Source organism: Thunnus thynnus, chromosome 19 (genome assembly GCF_963924715.1).
Source record: "Thunnus thynnus chromosome 19, fThuThy2.1, whole genome shotgun sequence".
Classification (NCBI taxonomy): Eukaryota; Metazoa; Chordata; class Actinopteri; order Scombriformes; family Scombridae; genus Thunnus; species Thunnus thynnus.
The window spans coordinates 16,614,060-16,638,697 of NC_089535.1; the positions used below are offsets into that span (position 1 = coordinate 16,614,060).

Below are 24,638 nucleotides of genomic sequence, written 5' to 3' on the forward strand. Positions count from 1 at the left end.
TATATTTTTATTGTTTAATTGTTTATTGTTTAAGTCGCATACAGTATAATCTCTCATTGGTTTCTATGTTGCTGAAGTTTGTGGACTGAACATCTGTCATTTTGTTAACCTTCTGATTGGTTTGTGCGTGGGCTGGTTGAACAAGATCAGTGCTGCTGATTTGATAAGTGACCACCGGATGTCCTCTGACCCATGCTATGCTCTGTGAACCTCGCCAAGGCTGCATTGACAACAATGTTAATACATGAATATTTATGATTAGAAAGTATACTGGCCACATCAGGGCTTTTCACACAGTTGACATGGAGACTATGTGAAAGGCCAAGGAGGGTACTCAATCAAATTAAAATAGTTTGATTTGATTTTTGACATTAACATACTAAAACCTAACAAATACCAGCCACTAAAGGTAGATTTACCAGTTCTGCTCTTAAGTCCTGCTCTTCCAGCTCAGCCAACAGTGTTGTCTAAAGCATTTGCTGTAAAAAATAAATGCAATCTGAAGAATAATGTAATTTTTAAAAAGTCTGTCTATAATTAAGTTCAGGAAAGAACCTATAGAGTATGAATGTATCTTAACTCCAGTCCAAGAAATCTTAAACCACGTGCTAGATATGCTGAATCTGTCGCTTCTTAGATCCCCATTGTTGTTTGTTGAATTGTAGGAGGTGTGCTTGTCCTCATCAAAATATATAAAAATAGGCATTTTCTTTTTAAAAGGTAGATACGGTTTCAGCGAGTTGTTGTTCAGCATTTGTTGTTGCCCAGCTGGGGTGACAGCAAGCATAAATAGCACAGGAAGGAAGGACAGGAGATGAGACACAGCAAGACAAGGGGTAATTACTGAGTTTGTGAACACTGAATACATTTCTGTAGACCTGTAAGTTAATTATTCTTGTGAAAAACAGAAAAAAAGGGCTTTGACTTGAGACATCAACACTAGCCACTGCTTGAGAATTGACAATAATAAACCCATGCCCAAACATCTCAAATGTTCTTCTTTTAATGAGCAACGCATCTTTATATCATACGTCAGTCAGCATTGAAGTGCATTGATTAAAAAGTAAGTGCAAGTACAGATTTTGATGCATTCATTTCGACTAGAGGATTAAATTATTTGCAATGTCGCCCCAAAAATAGTCATTCTACGGGGGCACTCTGCAAAAGAAAACCGCTATAGTTGATGCTGTTTCTAACCTAAAAGATATATGCTTTTTTCCCCATTTCAAGCTTTTTAAGTTATCGCTGAGTGACAGTGTGTAGGAGTGATTTTCATCTGCCTTCTGCTGTCAGTTCACTCCAGTCCATCAAACACAGCACTTTTCCCCAATATCACTGTCATGCTCCCTGACTGATTTCTCAGTTTGCGTTGAGGAAGACGGCAACTGAATCAAGTCGGCAGAAGCACAAAGTCTGTGAGAAGCACTATTTTAGTGCAATAGTTTCACACTTGGTAACCTTGCCACCTAAAACTGGCTACCTCTGCATAGAGATGGAGAAGAGTTCTTATCATAGCCCCATCGATGGGCCTTTTAGTTTTTACTGAGGGAAGCGCCATTATTTGTGGTCATGTCACCAGAGCAAGGATAACAACATCTTTTTGAGGTAATAAAAAACAAATAACAGCATGAAGTTATCCATTAAAATGCACTGTCCCCAGTATCTTGGATTCTGTCATCAGAATTTGGATAATACTTATTGAAACCATAAGGCTTTACGATAAATGCAACTTGGCCATATGATGGCAAAAGTCTTCAGTGGAGGCATTCCCCTTGGACTCTAGCTGCTCTCGGAGGAGGTGGGCGGTGCTGTGGAGGACGACCTCCGTCGGGACACTGACTGTGAGCGCTCAGGGCTGTGTTTGTCATAAGGCTGGAGCTGCACCTCCAGGAAGTCCCTGTGCTGTTGGCTGATGACCTGGCTGATGAGTCCCGGCAGAGCCTGCAAGTTACTCAGAAGAGTCTCCAGCTTCGTCTCCAGCAGGGCAATCCTCTTCTCCATGTCCTCTCCTCTCTCATTCAAGTCTGATATCATGTCATACATGATGTTCTGAGTCTGGAACAGGGGAGAGGAAACACACTTAACATTATCGTTTTCCAATTTCATTTTTGATGGACAACATGTGTGTCCAAAATGTATACAAAGATAAAAAACAATGACTGCTTTGATTCTTAAATACAGTTGAAAGTGTTATCAGATCATTCTGAAAAGGAAAGGAAATAAAAGAGCTTGTGAGCTTGACACCAAGAGAGATCCACTTTGTCAACACGTTCTATTCAGACCGCAGATCTACTATAAATAACTGAAAATCAAAACATACATATAAATAACACAGCCAATATCATCTCCTTATCACCTGTCACAAAATTACTGATCTCAGTATTTAATACAAAATGACAATAGCTAAGAATATGTCAGTTACAAACACAAAGTAAAGTAGAATAATCTAAATTTTTTAGGAACAGTAAATCCTTTTATTGTGATAAAGTGTCATCCACTCTTAGAGAGTCAGAGGTCAAAAGCAGAAAAGTAAAAAAAGAAGGTCAGAGGAACATCAGGTTAAGTCGTGACCTGAGTATATCAGTTATTTTTATGCTAAACAGTTACAACCTTGACAACCAGCACATTTTCTGTAAAAGACATAGCCTAGAAGGGCAGATTTTATATAAACAGTTTACAAGTATATTTCCATGCAGACCGTACTACATTATCCTATGACCTTGAGGAGACAGGAAAGGGGCCTGCTGATTTTGCATGATGCTTTCTGCTCTTTTGACGCATTAAGTGTCTTATCACAAACCTTAAAATCTAAAACATACTGCATATTTATTTTAACTCCCAAGGTTCAGTCGTAACAAATAAACAACAACACACTGAGAAATACATGTCACATTAGGATGAGGAGTGGGAATGATGCCGCTGGATGGCGGTTTCTCAGCAGAGGACAAATAATCCCTGGCAGCCTGGAGGCAAGTTCATCCATCACTTACCTTGTCCTCTTCTGATTTGAGGTGGGAATAATTTGATAGGTTGTTTATGTGAATCAGTGAGGACTAAAGTAGCACTGACACCGCTCAACCCAGCAGCTAGTGGAGACAGCAGTTTGACTGTTTGTATTACTTACATTAATACAAGCAGCCCACATTTAAATGTTAAGTTAAATGTTAAATGTTGAATTTCCTTTGTAATGGAATAAAATGCTAGAGACCAAGAAATGAGGCCTAGTAAACCATGGGAAAACAAATATTATAAATTATGGATGAAACTGATGGAGCAATATTATATTTAGATATAGATCCCATATAGATCCACTTCGTCTACATAATAAAACCACATCTTGGCACTATCATCCCATTTCTGGACAAGTGAATGAGAGAAGAGGGAGGAGAGTGGCAGAGATTGTTTCAAACAACAGCTTTAAGTGGGCAATTTTTGCAATTCGACATAATTAACATAATTCATCCTAAAAGGCAAATGTGAAGAAAATGCTGTGGACAAAAAACAAAACAAAAAAACAATCGACCAAATACTGCATCTCTTAAATCACATTAAAAGAAACCAGATCCTTTAGAAGACTGTAGAAGAGATAATGAGTTAAGGGGATACATTGTGATCTGAGGAGCTTCAAATGAGACTGCGGTGGCAATAATACACTGATTAGCCACAACATTAAAACAATTGACAGTTGAGGTGAATAACATTGATTATCTTGTTACAATGGCACACGTCAAGTGGTGGGATATATTAGGCAGCAAGTGAACAGTCAGTTCTTAAAGTTGATGTGTTGGAAGCAGGAAAAATGTGCAAACGTAAGGATCTGAGCAACTTTGACAAGAGCCAGATTGTGATGGCTAGATGACTGAGTTGGGGCATCTCCAAAACAGCAGTCTTGTGGGGTCTTCCCAGTATGCACTGGTCAGTACTTACCAGAAGTGGTCCAAGGAGGAATGACCGGTGAACCGGCGACAGGGTCATGGGTGCCCAAGACTCACTGATGTGTGTGGGGAGCGAAGGCTAGCCCCACAGAAGAGCTACTGTAGCACAAATTGCTGAAAAAGTGAGTGCTGGCCATGATAGACAGGTGTCAGAACACACAGTGCATTGCAGCTGCTGCATATGAGGCTGCATAGCCACAGACCAGTTAGAGTGCCCTTGCTGACCCCTGTCCACTGCCGAATGCACCTACAATGGGCAGGTGAGCATCAGAACTGGACCATGGAGCAATGGAAGAAGGTGGCCTGGTCTGATGAATCACGTTTTCTTTTACGTCATTTGGACGGGGAAGAGATGCCAGGATGCACTATGGGAAAAAGGCAATCCAGCGGAGGCCATGTGATACTCCGAGCAATGTTCTGCTGGGAAACCTTGGCTCCTGGCATTCATGTAAATGTTACTTTGACATGTACCACCTACCTAAACATTGTTGCAGACCAAGTACACCCCTTCATGGCAACGGTATTCCCTGATGGCAGTGGCTTCTTTCAGCAGAATAATGTGCTCTGCCATACTGCAAAAATTGTTCAGGAATGGTTTGAGGAACAGGACAAAGAGTTCAAGGTGTTGCCTTGTCCTCCGAATTCCCCAGATCTCAATCCCATTGAGCATCTGTGGGATGAGCTGGAAAAACAAGTCAAATCCATGGAGGCCCCACCTCACAACAGACAGGACTTATAAAGGATCTGCTGCTAACATCTTGGTGCCAGATACCAGAGGACATGTTCACCTTCGACGAGTCAGAGCTGTTTTGGCAGCACAAGGGGGGCCTACACAATATAAGGCAGGTGGTTTTAATGTTGTGGCAGATCAGTGGTATGTTCAGCTCTATTTAGTTCAATCTTTCCACTGAGAGTATGAGGAGACAACTGAAGCTCTACACTGCCCTCTTATGGCTACAGTCTTATATAACAATGATTAAGGAGCCAGCTGAGTGGCACTGGCTCTAAGCCACCTTATCCAATGTCACATCCCAACTCTCACTGCTGTTTTACAGCATGAGGCGATTGGGCAATATTAACTAATACCTTTCATGACATGCTGGCCTGAATCCAGTTTGACTGTGGTGTACTTTTGAATGTCAAAGCACTCTGCCTCTCTCTCCTCTCTTTCTCTGCCTTTACTTCTGGCTGAATCATCAGATCACAGTGTGTCTCCCTTCCCAGGTTACTGTTTTTGCTGTGTCAGGCTGGCGCACTGCCTGGTCTTTCCCTAAGGTTTGTCAACTTCTGTTTAGTGCATCTGGAGACAAACATCACAGAATACATAAAGTGAAAAACAACGCTGGGGTTTTTGCATACACAATAGGGATTTTTGTTGCGCTCATTTGGTTATTTTCAGGAGAACATGTCCTGGGGATTGTAATTTACTCTGTAAAATAAAATGATGTTATTATGGCAAAAGATTAGAATCTCAGGTGAGTGCAGACAACCAGAGTTATCACACATACAGTATTTATTTTTTATCCCCTTGTGAAACGCCTGTCTGTTTATTTGACACCTGTAGACTTTGATTATATTATAAAACACAACTAATCCAGCGAGTGAGCTAGCATGCATTGAATTCAATCACACAAAGGAGAGAAACTTGTCAGGATAGTTGTCTATCCTAATGTGCAATACAGCAGTGAACTGTTAGTCTAGCTTACCTTAGCAAGGTCCACTAGTGAGTTTGCTTGGTCATTCAGCTTGCGTTGCTCCATTTTAACACTTCTCAATCTGAACACAAGACCATTCAGAACCCAATAAATTAACGCTATCAAAATTTATCATTGAATTTGTGCACACACAAGGCATACACATGGAGAGAGCACTCCTAGGCCATGCACAGGATGTGTGTAGAGAATGCAGGGATTGCAGGGGTCAATCTGTTTGGTTGAGCTGCATGCAAGTGGAAAAAGAAACCACAGAGGAGGAGGGGCTGCCACTGAGGAGAATGAAACCAGTTCTACTACTCAGCGAATACATACAACCATACTAAAGGAGTGATGAGGACTCATATCAGAGCACCAGTGCAGTGTAAACAGCATTTATCAAGTCCCATAGCTATTTGACATATAAGAATGTAAAACACCAAAAACACCCACTGTTGTATCTACAGTATCTTTTAACATTTGTTCTTCTGTTAAATCAACTTTTCTCTGCTTAACTATATGAATTATTTAGTCGCTAAAACAGACATAGATATCAAGCACTGTTTTATGGAAAAACAGAGATTAATGTTTAACGATTTGACAGTAGCTATCTGCACAGATGTGCACTGTTTTACTTTTGAGACTTTGCAATATAAGCATAAAAAGATGTGACATCAGAACTGAGACATTTTGCTACTTCAAGGAATCCTGTTCATCTTGAATCATGGAGAGAAAACGATACATTACCGGTTAAAAAATCAAAAATATTATTTTTCCCCAGTTTGAAAGTAGTAGTAGTAGTTTGAAATACCTTGCAATATAGCCCACTTTTTATCAACCAATAAGCCTACTTCTGAAGTTTGTGAAAAAAACTTCTTCACACAACATGCCTAAATAATTCACATCTCCTGTTATCTCTGCTATCTGTTTAATTAGGCTTCTAAAGCCTGTTTTTACTCATCCTCTCAGGGGGCTTAAAAACAGCAACTGTGCAGTATTGTAGAGTGTCGACCACACATGGTTTTTAGGTATTAAGGAGATTTTTTTCTTCTTCCCTGAATCACCCACGCATGCTCAATTACACTGGGCACAATACACAGAATAACATCATGATGGCAGTTTTACCAACATTTCAGACTTTCAAAAATTAATAAAGAAACCTTCTATAGCTAACTGAGACATTGATGCACTTTGTGTGTGAAGTGATCATTAGGCTGTGTGAATCGAATGCAAACAGTAATGAAGATCGAGAAGGGATTCAAGGGGCCCTTGGGGAGTCTGATAATTAGCCCAGATACACCCATTCTCATGCAATGCAGGATTATTTTCTCTGTTTCCTGAAGTCAGACAGATGTGGAGCGAAGATGAGGTTAGACCAACAGAGGGTGCCACAGGAGTCACTAAAGGAAACTACAGGCAAAGGAAGATGTCCTGAGGACCGAAATGCTTCATACAGAGCAAATTCTACAGACAAGTACAGAATACTATTGCAAAATAACACTTTTATTATTCAAGTAATTATATGAAAGACAAAAAGAAGGTAGTCTATCTGAAATGATGAAAGATAAAAGATATTTAATGTTAAATGACTTTGCAGTTGATGTAAGACCTGGTAGAATTATGCATTTCACAGTTGGATGACCAATAGCCGTCAAATGGGGTCAAAGCATGGAGCAGATTGAGGTCAGGACAAGGAAGCCTGCTTGCCATGTCTTTTATATTGTATATGTCCCTTTCCCCACAGTCAATCACTCAACATGGGCAGTTCTGCTTTTGAATGAGCACTCTAAATCTGCTTGCTATTCATCAGGGGAAAACGGCTACGCTAAGACTTCCAATATCCCACTAAATCTGTTAAGGCAATCTCAGTTAGTGCTGCACCATATTTTTTTTTACCCCCCTGAGTTGCTTTCTTTTGTCATGACCTCTGTTTACCTCATTGTAGGAATAAATGCTAATTTATCTTGTGGTGTAAAGGACAGGGTGAACATTCTGCAGCCTTTTTTTTCTGTCTGTCCCTACTGACAGCTTCACCCTGTCGGTCACAGTTGCAGCCTCTCGGGCGCAAACGGGATTGCTCGGAGGCTTTACCCCGACCTTCCTCTCAGGTCACTTTCCTGTTTCATCAGTTCGCTGATCTCTGAGCTAACAAGCACACAGACTGACTGTCCTGCGTCTCGCTACGATTCCCACTACAACCTTGAGGATGGAAAGTGACAGCAATCCCAGAGGGGTGGTCTAACTGTACTGAGACACTTGACTTAACAGCTATTATGGCTTGAAACATACTGAAAGACATTTGGTTGCATGCGTGCAACATCATGCCTGTGGTTTGTGGTAAAATGCACCATCCAAATGAACTAAAGAGCGTTCCAGCTGTGTCTATTACAAAATCTGCTAATTTGTCTTAATACAGAGATGCATGATAGTTGTATGTCCTTGTTATTATGCTGTTTACCAGCCATGATAACAGTGGATCAGTGTCTTCGCTACTGTGTCATCCAACAGGGAAATGGAGGAAATGTGGCTGCAAATGTAATAACAGGCGTAACAATGGTTCCACACGCCGAAAGATGACCCTGAGCCCTGATCTGTATGAGCATGACCGCTAAGTTGTATAACATGACTTGAGGAGACAGTATGAATTATATACTTGTGCTACTGGAGGTCTGTCTCCTGTAGAGCTCTAGTCGTCATCCTTCGGTACGTGAAAGCACAGTTGATTGGAGTTTAATCAGTGGCTTTCTGATTAAAGATCAAATTCTCATCACATCCATGCAGAAATGGAAAGAAAAACACCCTCCATCACTGATAATTGAAATTCACTTAATATGCATCTATGGGTGTGTTCACAATGTGCAGCGTGTGTCTACTCAATAATATAAAGGTGTTTGTGCTGGTTTTGTTTAAAGCTGTTTGATTGCAACACAAAATGTTGAGGATTGAATGGGAAATGTGAGAAAAAAACCATCAAAGCAGCTTAAATGAAATAATCAGTCAACATTGTGATTGTGTCATGTGAAACATTTCAATCATTACAAACATTTTTTTTGTGGCATGAATTTCACTTATCAAATGAGGGAGTGTAATTTTTTAGTCACATTATTGGGTTCAAGAACAAGCTCTCGTTAGCATGCACACAACAGGTCTGTATCTACATGTGAGGCGAACACTTACTTTCGAGCTCTATTGCATTGTGTCGACACAAACAGGAAAAAAAGGAAACATGAAGTAGACAAATGAATTATTACAACATCAGATAAACATATTCAGATGGTAAAATCTGTTTGCTCAAGTCTGGCTGCTGTAACCCTCATCTCTACGCTGTCACCTCACCTCTTGAGCAGCAGCAAAGAGTTTTTCTTGACTTATTTCTTCCTGCAACCAGAGTGTTATCTTGCTGTGTTTGGACTGTTTCTGGTAGCTGCAGCTGTGCTTGCTTTCTTAGTCTAATCCCTTTTCTTCACACTACTCCTGGATATCAGAAATACAGTAAATCAAAACAACCTTCCTGTTAATGTCAGTCTGTCTGACCAACACTTCAGCAACACAGGCAGAGCCTAAAAGGTTCTATGGCCCCATTTAACATCTGTTTACACCTCACATCCTTTACTGTGACTGATAAGGACTTCTGGGTTTACTGTCTTGCGGCCTTGACTGGAGGAAGCAGGCAGGATGATATCTGATTTGATATTTACCATCACCTAACAACAGGTCAAGGACGGCTGTGAGCCTTTTCCAAACCTCCACTTCAGCAATCTGCTCGCTGTCTGGCCATTTCCTGACCTATATTCATCTTGATACAGAATTTTAGCATTGCGTCCTGCATAAAGGCTACAGGCAATACTTAAAACTCTCAGAGATAAGGCCTGTAACCACACTACCGCATGAACAAGACAGCATCTTTATAAGGCAGAGGTGTGACGGGAGGATCTTGACACCGTGCTGAGTAGTTGTCCTTGCACACAGAGCTGGACGTGACTTTTTCTCTCTGAATCTGGTTCTTTATAGATTTAGCTTTAGCTCCAAGGGATTTCCATTATTAGGCTGTCCTAGAGAACAGGAGGCGGACATGAGACTTTGTCATCACCGCTGCAAATCGGCTAAGCACGACAGCAAGGACATAATGACTCGACAAAGCAACCATAACAAAAAGGCTATTACACGGCACAAATCTGGATGCGGGTTGCAGCAGCAGCAGACAATTTATGTGTTTCTCTGCCTTGTAATTAAATATCCTAATGTATAAATGTATGTTCAAAATACTCATGAGCAAATCAAAGTTGCACACATGAGACCACAAAGACCGATATACATACGTAAAACTACAGAAAGCAAACAAACATATAAACAGGGGACATTTTACTTGACTACATAATAAGAAAATCACTGTACTTCTAATTACCTATTTTAATAAAGAGTTGATTGCTAGTTACTGAAAGAAGCCACAGAGTAGATGTGCTTGTAAGCACTGTAGGTTGAAGAAAAACAAGAGCGAGGTGAGGCTAAAATCAATACTGTTCTGGAGTTAGATAGCACTTCAGGGGTCCTCGGGGACCCACTAAAAGACTAGCTGACAGGTAAGTGTCTGACCAGCTGGTAGAAAAGTAGAAACCCAGATGTGTCAGCCCTCAGGTCAGCCTGACATCTGACTCACAGCGAAATAGACACACAAGAGTCAATCTGACAGCAAAAGGCGAGAATAAAATATCAATATACTGCTGTGAATTCTGTAACTTGACAATATTTCATGGTAAAATAAGATTTTATGGATTCTGTTTCACACAGCAAGTTTTCCAAATCCCAGTAAGAGAAAATACCATTTTACACAGATAAAATATGTCTCTTTCAAACCGACCATTTCAACCCTGTTTTAATATAAATGCATTACAAGAACCTCTAATGTATCCGTGAATATAATTAACATAAATCTGGTTCCTTTGCATATTCTACCACTCTTCATGATGCAGAATCAACAGAGAGTCAGGCCAACTCATTACCACATCTGTAAATTTAAAGTTAGTCAAATCAGGTGAAACATGAAGTACAGGATCCTTCATTTTTTTGCTACAGGTGTCAAACAATTCAGATTTCAGGTTCGTGTTGCATCGGTAGATGAAATGAATACACTGCTGGATAAAACATGTTAGACCAACATGAGTGGCGGGTTCAAGGTTCTGAGCTCGGTACCTACTGGTGAATGGCTTGGAGAAATTTCCTCTGATGCTTCCTGACTCTGGCATGGTCCATCTTCCTCACTAGTTTGGTGTTCTTGTAGATGAGCCACGTCTCCCTGAGAACATTCGCAGCTGTGTTTTTCACCTAAAGTGCAAAACGAGGAGACGTTCGGTCAAGAATACAGATACAGGTGAAATATCTGTCGATATCCTGATGTCAGTATAACTCAAAGTGGCGATTTCACTTACTCTTTTTGTTAGCTGGGTGTCCATCATAAAATTGTGGACATGTTTTTCAGCTTTGGTTAATTCCAGTTTCTTTGCCACCACAGCCACTACCAAGGCAGTACAGCCAGCACCCTGTGAAATAACAAGAATGGACCGGGACAAATATACAATGTGGATTTTTACATATTTGATTTGCTTGTCAACTGTTTTTTCAGTTAGTAGATATTAGCAACATATTAGTTACTTTCACGTAAACAATAATGCTTCCTGTCAGTTCTCAAAGAAAAAAAACTGAAGCACTCAGTCTGCTTTTCTCTGCTTTTCTCACCATAATGCCAGTCAGGAGGCAGACTCCTTTCCCACAGTATGTGTTTGGGACCATATCCCCATATCCAATGGTAAGAAACGTGATTGAGATCAACCACATGGCTCCTAGAAAGTTGCTGGTTATGTCTTGGTTGTCATGGTACCTGTAATAAATAATAAATGCAATAGGTTGACCATCTCTCATGCACCTGCAGAGACTGATGCACTCCTGCTTCTCCTCATGACTAATTCTCATCTAAAAAAAGAAAAAAATACTATGCAGTACGTAATATTTAATATTTTGTCATAATACTGCAGAGCTCTAATCTTTTCTTACAGCATGTGTAAATCTTTATATCTTAATGCTCAGACACAGAAAGAGCTAAGAAGTGTGTACATTATCTATTTTTATGCCTTATCTATGTTTCATGCTGAGCAGTAGAGTATAGCGTGAGAAACTGATCCAGGCACCTCTCGCATGCTCTCACAGTCCATGCAGCAATGATCCACAGCGAGATGGTGAAGACCAGCAGTACAGTGCCGGGACAGATGGTCATGAGGGTCTTCATCACAAAGCGTGTGTTGAAGTTGATCTTATTGAGTGCACCGATACTGCGGGACGAGGCGTCCGTGAAGAGCTTGCTGTGCAGCAGCATGACACGAGCGATGAGGTACAGCCGCAGGAACATGGGGATGGACAGGATGATGTCCACGTCCGCATCCGTCTTGGATGGCACATAGGAGTAGGCCAGGCGTGCTGTCCAGGTGAAGGTGTAGTTCCCTGGGATGGGGTGGATGGCGCACACCAGGATCTCCAGGCAGATGAAGAAGATGCGCTCATATGTCATGGCTATCCTCCAGTCATCAGCTGCATTGTCCACCATAAATAACTGCAAGGAAAGGGCACGGTGAGGCTGATGAAGGGTAAAAGCCTGCTAACATTTTCATCATGGTGACACAGCAAGCTACAGGAAATCATTAAACCCATTAAAACAATAAGTCACAAATGGCCTCGAGTCATTAAATCACATTTTTGAATCACATTATTCAACTTTTTTTTTTTGCAAGTTGTCACCCATTTATTACTCTGATATATATCTATAACATTATTTCTGTCCATTTTCCAGAGAATACTATTGATCCAAGTCACTGTGCTCAAAACATCTGGGAGAAGTTCAGCCAATTTCTTAAGTCCAAATATGTGCCTCAGACGGTTGCAAGACTGAAATTTGTTTGCATTTGTTTTAAAAAAATGTTTTTATGTCCTCTAATTAATTTCTGTATGGTATCAAAATACCAGCCAGCAAAAAATGTAAAATTCTACAAATAATGGCTATTAATGTAAAATATATTTGATTTGCAGTGAAATAGGCTTGTCTGTTTCCTTCATGTGTGCCTCTACTACCCCAGGACTGAATTCTGCCATGTATTTCCGCTCCTTTGTTTCTCTCACGACTTTCAGACCCCCTGACTAAAAAAAATAAAAAATAAGTGTTAAATTAACAGCATGCAGTAAGCATTTTCAACTTCAAAGCGCTGTACTGATGAGAACATCTGCCACCTTCACATTAGCATTAGGTTCTGATCGCCTGGCCACCCAGACCAGAAGGTAAGCCATTTCACTGGGGACTTGCGTGTGGGTGGATTTCAACAACCCTCATCACTCTTGTCCACTCTGTCCTCTGTCATATACTGAAGCTTCGTCATATGGTCACCTCTGCTGCTGCTGCCACCTCCTCTTGTTCCTCCCCTCCCTCCTCTTCATCGCTTTCAATCCAATCTACAGTTATCTACCAAGATTCACGGCTCAGTGTACTCACCCTGAACTAATGGCCCAGCCCGTGACTGCCATCACCAGCTCATTCCCAGTGATCCCTGATCAAGCTTATGGTCGTAGATGCACTATCTCAATCTTACTCCTCCCACTGAGTTTTACATTTGCTGGTGTGGTTTGCAGATTAAATACCATCAAACTGTATAAGCTTCCACTAAATTTGTCAGAGATTTTTTCTCTTTGACACACCACACTGATATTCCTCCACAGCAGCTTCTGCTCTATCCACTCAATCACCTCAAGGTCCTCTGCTGGTGTACAGGCCGTCACAACTGGCAGTAGATATTTCACAAAATGTCGCTGTCAGCAAATACGAGCCAGGTTTCCTGGCGGGCTGTTTTTGCCATGAGAGCAGAAGCCTTTCTAAGTAAAGAAAAAAAAACTGCACATGATTACATTTCATCAGGAACCTCCCTAATATGCTCGGTAATGAATTATACAATGTCCAGTGACTCCTCAGACTTTAAAATGAAAATAGGCACATGCAATGCTTTTGCTTACAGTTGAGCATCTCTTGGGGCAAGATTGTGCACAGGTCAGTTCATCTTTCGGCTCAGCTCATCTTAAATGTTACTTTAAAGTGTGCAGTTTGGATTTTCAGTGACTTTTATTTCCAGCTCTATAAATACCTGCCAGCATTTACCCATGAAGAAGAATGGAAAACAATTTATTTTTAAGTTAATATGTCTAAGTCTGTAATATATTGGATATGCTTTAGTCAAAAAAGCCGCTTTAAAAAAAAGTGCAGATAAGTGTGTGAGAAATAAAATGCTCATAATACACACTAGAGGCACAGATCATGGCTCGGCATCTTGCCAACGAGTATCCATTTAGTTTAATTTGGAATTTCTCATTACAGAAGTAAAAACTGTCCCAATCCTGGAGGGCTAATGGGATCAGTGACCCAGATTGTAAATTTAGCTGTGATGTGTTACATAAAATCGAATTGCTGAAACAGTCATATTTCTCACAGTGAAAAGAAAGCTCATATTCAACATGTTCAACTCAAGGACAAAGAAAGCACAAAGAAAAAAAAATCGATAGTACTGTGCACTGCCACTTTTCTCACAGACATACATGAATGCTCCTCATAGTACAATTTGACAGCTTCAAAGGCACTTTGACACTGCAGTCGCCAGCTTCACTTCAACACACAAACTTCACTGAACCCACAACAGCAAACACAGCACGCTCATTATAGCCCGTTTCTGAGCCAATTACTATAAGTCCAGCAGCTACTGTACAAGACATATCAGCTGTCCACAAGCTGGCACATTACAACAAAAACACAAGAAGCTACAACTGACACATGTCCCCAAACAAACCGTCCCACAAAGCCTGTTCAGCTTCTTTATATTTATTTAAAAGCTACAATCAAAGTTTCCCCCCAAACACAGAAAACACATGAATTAAATTTTCAGAGGCAGTTGTTCATATCAAATGAGTGACACCGAGCTCTTTTAACAAACTGACATCTGTCAGAGAAGTGTGTAACTCTAACCACAGCTTGTCCTGTTTGGCTTTCCAAGTGAGTGTAATGTAGACACGGAAACACAAGCTGCGACTCCACGCTGCTTCAGTTTCTTAGTTACAGAATTAGGTTCTGAAAACAGCTAAATCTATTGTTTGCACACAGCACAAGCTGCGTTTTAATTTACGTTTTAAACAACAAACCCGTCCTGTCAAAAGCATTTACAAAGTTTGTTACCTCAAAACAATGTAATTAAACATTTAAACCCAGGTTGCATAAGGAAAGCTTACTTGGTGGCTAAAAGCAATTATGGTAATGGATGACCTGAAATACAATACTCAAAGGCCCTTTACCTCAGAGCATCAAATATTCCATGCTAGCAGCAGAACCAGCAGTTATGACAGAGAGGTTGGGGAAACTACCTCTGCAGGAGAAAAAAACCCTCAAAACTGTGTGTTTGAAATCATGTCAGGATACAAAGAGAAATTACAGCAGACAGCTGATGAGCCAGGAAAAGTTTAAATTAGTTACAGGAGGTTGACAAATAATTTAAACACTCCAAGTAAAACGATTTTGAACTAATTTAAGCAGCTAAAAATATGTCTACATTTTTAGGCAAAGCAGAGGTCTGACAATCAGCACTTTGATTCAGTATTTTAAGCAACATGAGACAACTAACGGAGCTGCAAAGAGGCCAAATTATCCGTGCCCAAATTTCATTTGCGTCCATCAAATTCAAATCAATTTGTTGCCTTGTTGTTTTATTGCACGTTAGTAGATATATAAATCAAGAAATCTTGTACGCAGATCCAAGAAAGATCCAGATCCAAGAAAGCCAAAATGAGATGCTCCTCACACCCAAAAAAACAACACTGCCTTTGACTACAGCAAGGTGAAAAAAAAAAAAGAAGGTACAAAAAGTCAGTAAAAATCAAGGAAGGGAAGCAAAACCACCTGACAAATTTGTTAATATGTTAAAAGAATGCTCTCATAAAACAACATCTGTCAAACTCAAACTGCATAAACAACAGAAAAAAACGTCGCTTCAAGCTGAAACTAACTCAGATGTGATGAACATAATGAATAGAGTTTAAACGAAGCGGACAAATGCTGCTAATTTGCATTCTACAGAGGCTGCAATGCTAATTTAGTTGCTTAAAGGGTCAGTACACCCAAATTGCAAACAACATATTTTCTCGCTTAACTTTAGAGCTATCCTGCAATGCACAAAGTTCTGCTTTTATTTGTCCAAGTCTTGAGATATCTGCCCCTTGAGATTTATGCCTCCTCCAATTTAAATTTGTGGCGCTCACTGCATCGAAAATTTACATTTAAAAAATTGAACAGCAACATCTCTTTCCTGAAACAGTCTCCCTGTTACTCTGGAAACACCACATACAGATACCTCCTCAGGAAATGTTTTACCCTTTTATGACCCTTTAAGTCATTGTTCATGAATTGTTCATGTTCTTTTATCTGGCTCCTATAATCCCTTTTTTATCAACACGCACACAGGGTTGTATCTCTGTACACGTGAGAATGCATCCTAATCTTAACCCTACAACGAAGCCTTTACCCTCAAAACAGCTCTTTGGGAGGAGTAAGAAGGGGCCAAAAATGTCCTCGCTTTCCAAAAATGTCCTCATGGTCTAAAACTGGAATTGGCTGTCACAATGACAGAAGAGCACATACATACAACAGATCTCAGAGAACAAATAGCGAATTTGGCAGCCATTTCTAAATGAGACCAAATCTAACTGCTTGTTTTCTGACAGTCTAATAATTAAGAATGCATGGGAACGTTTCATTCATGTCAGGGTGAGAGGCAGTACGGTTGAACATGTCCTGAGATCATCCCCCCCGCCTGCCGCTGTCCCGCGTCTTCACCGCACAGTCTCAGAGGAGCTCACCTGCGATGATAGCTGGGTTGGTTACTGGTTTCACTACGTTCAATATAACTAATGGAGTCCGGCTCAATATTTAATCTGTGTAATGTGGAGATGGGAACATATATCTTGTCACTGAGAATGAAATCGCTCAATCTCATTAGTGAATTAGGTTGAGAGGTTCAGCCCAATTAGACATTAATGCAATGCTTTATTTATGATATCAAAGCGAGCCACTAAGAGGCCACTTTGCTGAGTAAATCTGAAGCTGTTGCGGATTCAGTTTGCTTTTGTTTCTTGAAATTAAGTTGCACATTTGCATATACATTCTTCTACTCTTGTGAAAGAAGAACGCTTTGAGCCAAAGTGAAAGCCAGAATAAATCTTTATTTTCTTTCTTTGGAGTGTTGCTGTTGCAGCAAGATGAGCACATTAATAAACTAAAATCATCTGCATGTTTAGAATCATGGTTTAGCAAATGACATCAATAAGTAGCTGTTAGGATTCTTGACTCGTTGGGAGTTTCTCTGCCCTTGAAAGCCTGCATGTTCAGTGAAAACATCGAGGTCAGCAGCCAGTGATGGTTATCTGACTCCAGTCTGGACTCTCACGTAGAGGACGGATTTCACTGTGAGAAATGCCGAGCGTCTCCTGCAGTTACACCATATCTCTGACACATACGCACCACCCATGGGCGCTCTGACAAGCACCACCAAGTTTGGCTCTGGCAGGATTCTCTGGCCCATTTCGGGCGATGTGTTGTTATTTTATCTTCTCTGCAGATTGTAAAATTGAATACTGTGCAACTGTGAAACATCAGTGCTGACTTTTATCACAGAAGAACACATCAAAGACAGAACAGCCCCCCAAGCATTTTGCATTAGTTTAAGAGAACTCAGCAAAACTGTCATCACAAGCCACAGCGACATAGCAATGGCCTTAACACAAATGCCCCACGGCAAAGAGCCTTTGATGTGAGAACAAGAGAAATCTTTCAAAATGTCAGTTTCTGTCTGTCGGGGAATAAGGTGAACTCATCAACCATCTTAGCAGCAAGAGCAGGAAGATGTTCCGAGCTCGTTGCTCATATCAGACTTTGACAATGACAAATCAAAGTCAGGGAGACGCTGCCGACTCTAACCTCTCCATTTCCACTTATGCTGTACAGTAAGTCGCTGCCTGCCAACACAGCAACCTCAACTAAACTAAAAAGTCTAAAAATTCCTCGGGCGGAGCGCCAGCTGTCAACAAAAGACATCATTTGGACTGAATGAGGCTGCTAACATTTCAAGGAGAAGTATAAATAGCTATGTGCTTAACATTCATTGTAGCAACCTGAAAAACATCAGTTTGAACAAAAGAGGATCAAACATTACTATTTACTAATACTATTTCTCCTGATTGTGGACAATGGGACAAATCTAAGCACATTTCCCAGAACATGGACACACCATCTCTGTTAATGTACTTGGCTCAGTAGGTCACCCATCACTGCCATCGGAGTACGGCAGATGTATCCCTAAACAATTCAAATGACAGCTGGTGTACAACATCTATCCTGTCTGACCTGACCTTTGGAGTCCTCAGTCACTCTGAGGAAAAAAAACATCCTGTTGTTAAACTCTATAAAAATGAGAGGGCGCGATCTTTACCGGAGTTTGACAAGTAAATCAGTTTTAAGGGGGATAGAAGTGGTGGGGAAATATTTCATCATCGTGACTTATGCTTCTACATCTGACAGGCATCTGTGAGTACACATGGACGTGCATGCATAATCGATTTCACTGCAGGAGCAAAACTTGCCACATGGAAAAGTGCACTTTAGAAATAGCACTCTAATATCACAAACAAGTAGATCCTGATCAAAAATCAGGTTGAGGTCACAAACCAAACACATTAGATTAACAAAAGCATATTTGGTGCAGTGTTTCATATAGGTGATCATACGAAACATGGACTCAATTAGTCAGTAGTTGTGTTTCAAAGCTAAATTGCTATGATATAAAGTGAAACTCCCCCAGTTTTACAAGTTAAAGTCAGTTTACTCGTCATAAGCGAATGTCTAACAAAAGATGTTGCATTATAGAGGGATACAGTATTTTGTTTTGTTTTTTAGCTTAACTAGAGATGCAACGATTAGTTGATCAGTAGAAAAGTAACCGCCAGCTGTTTTGATAATCAATTAAGCGTTTTGAGTAATTTTTTTAAGAAAAAAATGCTGTGGTTCCAGCTTCTTAATGCGCATTTTTTCTGGATTTCTTCATCTTCTATGACAGTAAATTGAATATCTAATCGTAATATGTCTAATATGAATATGGGTTGTGGACTGTTGGTTGGGACAAAATAAGACATTTAAGGTTGCATCTTGGACTTGGGAAAACAGTGATTGACATTTTTCACCATTTTCTGACATTTTATAGACCAAACAATTAATCGATTAAAAGAGGAAATTGTGTACAGTTTAATTGATAATGAAAATAATCATTAGTTGCAGCTATAAACTTAACGAGCAGGACTAAAACCAAGGATATCTTGGCCTCTGCTGCTTCAGTTTTGACCACATGCAGGTTTTTTTTTCCTGTCTCTTGCTAACAAATAGTAAACATTTTACTCAGAAAGCAGCTTTTTAAAAAATATTTTCTCAGTTTGGACTTATCAGACTAATATTTATGTTTAAATTCCAAACACAGCATTTTTCTTGGCTACGTGGTTAGTCAATTACAACTGACCAAAAGTGAATCTTAGGTTTAACCTTTCATCTTTGAGGTTTTATTTAAGCTTTTATTCAGACCTGGATAATCCTCTATAATATTTGAATATTAGAGGCTTAAAAAGCCTCTTTGACCTAGTCCACCTTTAAAATGTCTTTTAAATTTAGCCGTGGCTTAACACACATGAAGACAAATTGCATTTTTATCTGATGTTTTCAACTAAACAGGTTTGTCAAAAGTGCTGTAGTGAGCAGAAAACGTCAGAATCGCAGAATACATGAGAAAGGAACACACATACCAGAACTGCTATGTGTTCCTGTATGTCATTAGTCATTAGCAAGATAGATTTAGAATTAATGTATGTGTGTGTGTGTGCGCGCGCGTGTGCAGGCACATATGTCAGCCTGCAGGAACCAAGTAATGACAGACTAGCAACAACAGGCACAAAAGCCCCTCAGGCAGGGAAAGAAAGGAGCAGCTGGTGTGGTGGAAGTTGAAGTATAAACACCACGAACTGGATTTAAATAGTAAGACTGAGTCAGTTTCCAGGAACTGAGCTGATAGTTTGCTCCAGAGGCAGCTCAATGAATTAGAAAACGGAACTCATAATCAACTTGTACATTTAGAAAGCAGTAAGGAGTGAGTAAGACTGCAGCGAAGTGATGATGCTTTCTGATTCATATAAGTATTCAGGCTGTTACATTAATACATAATAAACTGTATATAAATCATGACTGCGAGGGGATATATGGTGAAAAATGTATTGTGGTAATCAATTCTCAGGCAAACAATTTCCTTAATAAAGTTTTCTAGGTCAGCAAAGGAGGAAATGTCTTTATCACGAAGACAGAGCTATCTGGGGTGAAACATGTTTTGGATGTTGACGTGACTGTCACAAGAGTCTGGATCAAAGAGGTTTGAACAGCCTTTCTGTTGGTACATGTGCAGCTACTGACAATTAAAGGAATGGAAAGAAAAGCTTGTTTTTTGAAGATAAACTGAGAATTTCAGCTTCTGTGTAATGAAGGACAGAAAGTGGCTTCATAGACAGTTTTAAGGTGTAAAATAAAGGATTCAAGTTTTGTAAAACTGGATATTGTCACCATATTTATCATATTCATCAATACACATGTGTTGCTGCATCATGATCAGAGCTGGAACAAATTGTTGATTAAAGGATTATTCCATCAACGGAAAATTAATCAGCAACTATTTAGATATTTGGTTAATTGTTTTAATTATTTTTAAGTAAAGGCGCCAAAAATGTGCAGGTTAAGTTTCTCATATGTGATGATTTAATACTTTTCTTTGTCATACATGTTAGTAAACTGATTATCTTTCAGTTTGGGGCTGTTGGTTGGACTAAACAAGACATTTGGGCCTTTTTCACTATCATCTGACATTTCATAGACAAAGCGATTAATGGATTAACTGAGAAAATAATCAACAGATTAATTTATAATGAAGATGATCGTTAGTTGCAGCTTTGAAACTAAAAGTATATGAAAAATTAGGGCCACCTCTGTGACTAAAAGTATGTAGCACAATTCAGTCCTTAAGCATTTAACTGGTTTCTAGTGGGAGGGGACCATAAATGCACCGCTGAGGCACAACTACCAATTTAACACAATCTGTTTACAAAAATCACTAATGGAAACCCGCAGTGATGAGGAACACACCTTTGCGATATAGCAGTCACAACTAAACACTTACATTATTTAACATCAAGGAAAGTTTGTACAAGGAAGAGGTGAAAAAGCTGAGTTTATGAATGGAATAATTTACACAAGTATTAGAGTAAAAGGTGTGGAGGCACAAGGAGAAAAGAATGAATGTGATACTCTCATGGAAACGTATGCTTTCTAATTTATAAACAGCTACTGGGAACCGTCTGCATGGGAAATGAAAATGCTTCCGTTAGGCATTGAAATATGGTAATGATGTCTGTGCATTTCTATCATCCCTCATAAAGAAAGGTTTACAATGAGACATCTGAAGGGGGTGAGACATTTTACTGTTGGGCTATTTCAATGACTGATACTCCTCTGGGACTTGTAAGTGCTAAACATACCAACAAGGCTGATGAATATACCTTAGCTAATCCAACTTTTAATGCAAAAGATAAAATCCTGGTGCCTCACCCAAATGTAATATCTTTCTGATTCATAAATGGACCATATTCTACATCTTGGATCCAAGAGCAGATGAAAACAGCTGGATCAGCTCGTATAATTTAGCTAACGGCACTTTTTAAAAATCACCATCTCGTTTAAAAGTAAGAAAAACCATTAACATGATTAAACATGGCGTCATTCAAGATTCAGGAAAATGCTTGAGCAGTGTTTCTTTTCAAGTCAAGTTTTTTTTTTTTTTCCTTTTGAGTTGATTCAAAAAAAAAAAAAAAAAAAAAAAAAAAAACAGTCCTGGACACATGAAAATGTTCTGGCAAACATACATCCACCCTGCTGAAAGTGATACCATTAATTTTGTGGCTGTTCAACAAAGACGCAAGTGCTGAAGCGCAATTGTAAGTAATGCAACAATGCTCCCAGGCAAGGTCATAAAGCTGACCAAGTGTTGGAAGGTCTCTGGGGAGGCTAACAATCTATATTCATTCACTGACCACTGTGAGGAGTCCTTAAATCTTATCAGAATGTATAATTAGCTGTTAATGTGGGTTCAAATGATGATGGCACCCACTTCAATCAACAGTCCAAAAACCTGTACTGACATTCGTGCAATCAAAGGGTTGTGTAGATTTTTTGGTGTTAAAAACATTCATAGTTATGTGACAAATATAAAAAATGGATGTTATCTTTGGAAATTAAAAAAAGAAAATAAATAAAGTTGCAACATGCTCATGTTTTCATTGAAAAAGTCCCACTCTGCAGAGAAACTCAAATTTAACACTTCACTTGCTTCTACAAGAAGTTATTTGCTTTGATAAATCAATAATTTTATCTAATGTGCCAATACTCAGGAGGATTTCCTGCTAGCAAACTAATTTGTGTGGACATATTAAATCAAATTGAGCATTTAATTGTGAGAAGACATTTGCTGTTATGGCAGTCCCTTCCCATTCAGTCACATCAACATTAAAAAGAGTGAGAAAAAAAGTGTTTCCACATTACCTGGATCTCTCTTGCATGGTATATGATAATCAGCCCCAGGAGAATGATTGTAGAAAGGCTTATCAGGCATTTTAGAGCTAATGAATACAGGGACTCCTGGAAAAGAGCGACAACACTAAAGCCAAACAACACACAACATCACAGCATAAAATCACATTCTTACATGTCAAACCAACTGTTACATGTGTGACCAAAATATACATAAATAATACACTATAATTCATCTTCTGCTGACATGTGATATCTTCTTCTATCTTCTATGGGATTCCCCTTCATGGTTGGACAGCAGTGGGCCTTTTGGCCTGTATGTGACAGGACAATGTGACTACATGGGACACTTGATAGTGAGCCCACACTTTTCTCGCCTTCTATTTAAACAGACTGCTTTAACTGAACACTTCTGGCCAAAGTTGTTTAATGTAAAGGGCTCGCTCTGTCAGCCACATGCCACCTAAATTAACTCTAGATACGCACCTTTCCATAGGCTCCCCATGAGAGTTCAGTCTCTATAACCATAACAACGATCCCAAACATCCCAAAGATTAAAGCATAGTCGCTGAGCCGCTTCCTTTTCTCAAACAAGGCCCTCCTGTGTCCGAGCTTTTCCCCAATGTTCTGGTTCTTCTTTTTACCCGATTTACCGCTGCTGTGGCTGCAGCCTCCCCCTCCGTCTCCCGATGCGTAAGGCATCAGGGTGGTGGAATTATTCTCCGGCTTAGATACTAAAGTGTCCGACGCATCTGCGGCGGAGATGGGCTGCAAAGGCTGGGACTCGGAATCAAACTCGTGTATGTTTCTGCGGGACGAGCTCAAGTTGCTCAGCGGCCGCATTACGCCGCCGTTGTATCTGCAGCTGCTCATGGCTATTTCATTGTAGGAGTTACTGTCTTTGTGGCTGCTGCCCAGGCTGCCCCGCTGCCGATCGCGGCAATGCTGCTGCTGATGGTGAGGATGATGATGTCTGGATGAACTACCATGACTAGAGGGTGTGAACTCGCAGACGCTGTACTGGCAACCTTGCCTCGAAGACGTTTCGGAAGGTGTCCTTAAAGTTCCCACAGTGGTCGGCGACGTCCCGCGAAAGACGAGGCTTTTTCTCGCATCACAGGTGCAGTTATTGCAGGTGCAGCATTGGTCGTGCTGCTTGCTGAGCCGATCCTCCCGCCCGCAGTAGTGCTGGTACTTACAGTGCTGGAACTGCTGCTCTGGAAAGAAATCGTTCTGCAGCTGCAATGGGGTTTCCATGTCAGTGCTGCTGTTTAAAGCAGCAGTCGGGTACCACAGAGCACCCGACGAAGGGCGTTATGGTACTTACGGGAGGACAGAGCCGCTGCATGAACAGACCCATTTCGGCTCCGGTAGAATGTGAGAGGAGCCTCCGATTGGGCAGAGGGGACCAAAACAACTGGCTCGACGTCATGAAAAGGTTGCAACCATGGTATAAGAGGCCCAGCCTTTTTTCATCAGGACTAACAAAAACTAAAAAAAAATAATTTTTTTTTTAATTTTGGGAGATCTAGCTGCACTTTTACACCTTTACATATTTTCTCACAAAGACCTGAGCTTCTAATAAAAACACTTCTAAAACTGCAGCCAAAAAGAGAGTAAAGAAAAGTATAAGAGGTGTGTTTTTCCTCTTTGTCTTGCTAAATATCACTTAAACCTCCAATACACCTCTGCATTTCAACAGATGTAATTTAGGTATTGCACACAACACCCGTCAGCCAGGCCTATTCATAAATTTCCTGACTGATCCCTCATTTATTGACTTCATAGGAAACACACGTATCACGCTGTCACCTCTGATTTACAAGATGCTGATTTCATTCAGCTCATTGGCCGTTGACCATGTGACCATGCAGGCCTGTAGCACCTATGGCCGGGGCCTGTGTCTGCAGCCACAGATTGATGTGACCGCTGGTGGCTGCGTTATTAATGGAGTAGAAGAGTTATATCACCCCGAGGAAATACAGCCAACTGCCCGAGATTGAGCAGCTGTGGAGGCATAAACCAAAGGCTGAAACCCAATCATCCACACGTCCTGGCGTTGCAGCAGCAACAAATTTAGTCTTAGTGCTGTTGGATATTGGAGTTATGTTTTTTTTTTATTTGCAGTGGGATTTTAGTCAGAGCTTGCACAGTTTGCTCATAAGGCTTTCTCTGCTTCAGTCGCATTGGAGATGTAAAGTTGTCTCTCGCTATATATTTCATCCTAACATCCTCCATGGAACCAGCAAACACCAACAGAATCTAAATACATGCAAAGTT

The 24,638-nt window shown here is 40.2% G+C and overlaps 1 protein-coding gene across 1 annotated transcript; it reads right to left on the reverse strand.

Annotated features, from left to right (window-relative positions):
- On the reverse strand, positions 1 to 23,798 carry kcnn2 (potassium calcium-activated channel subfamily N member 2). The gene is made up of 9 exons (XM_067574911.1): positions 22,845 to 23,798; positions 22,371 to 22,466; positions 11,809 to 12,227; positions 11,360 to 11,501; positions 11,053 to 11,163; positions 10,821 to 10,948; positions 8,804 to 8,812; positions 5,642 to 5,711; positions 1 to 2,055 (listed from the first exon to the last, which is right to left on the reverse strand). The coding sequence occupies exons 1-9, from the start codon at positions 23,613 to 23,615 to the stop codon at positions 1,780 to 1,782; spliced, it is 2,022 nt and encodes a 673-aa protein (XP_067431012.1). The 5' UTR covers positions 23,616 to 23,798; the 3' UTR covers positions 1 to 1,779.
- Between the last annotated feature and the right edge of the window lie 840 nt (positions 23,799 to 24,638).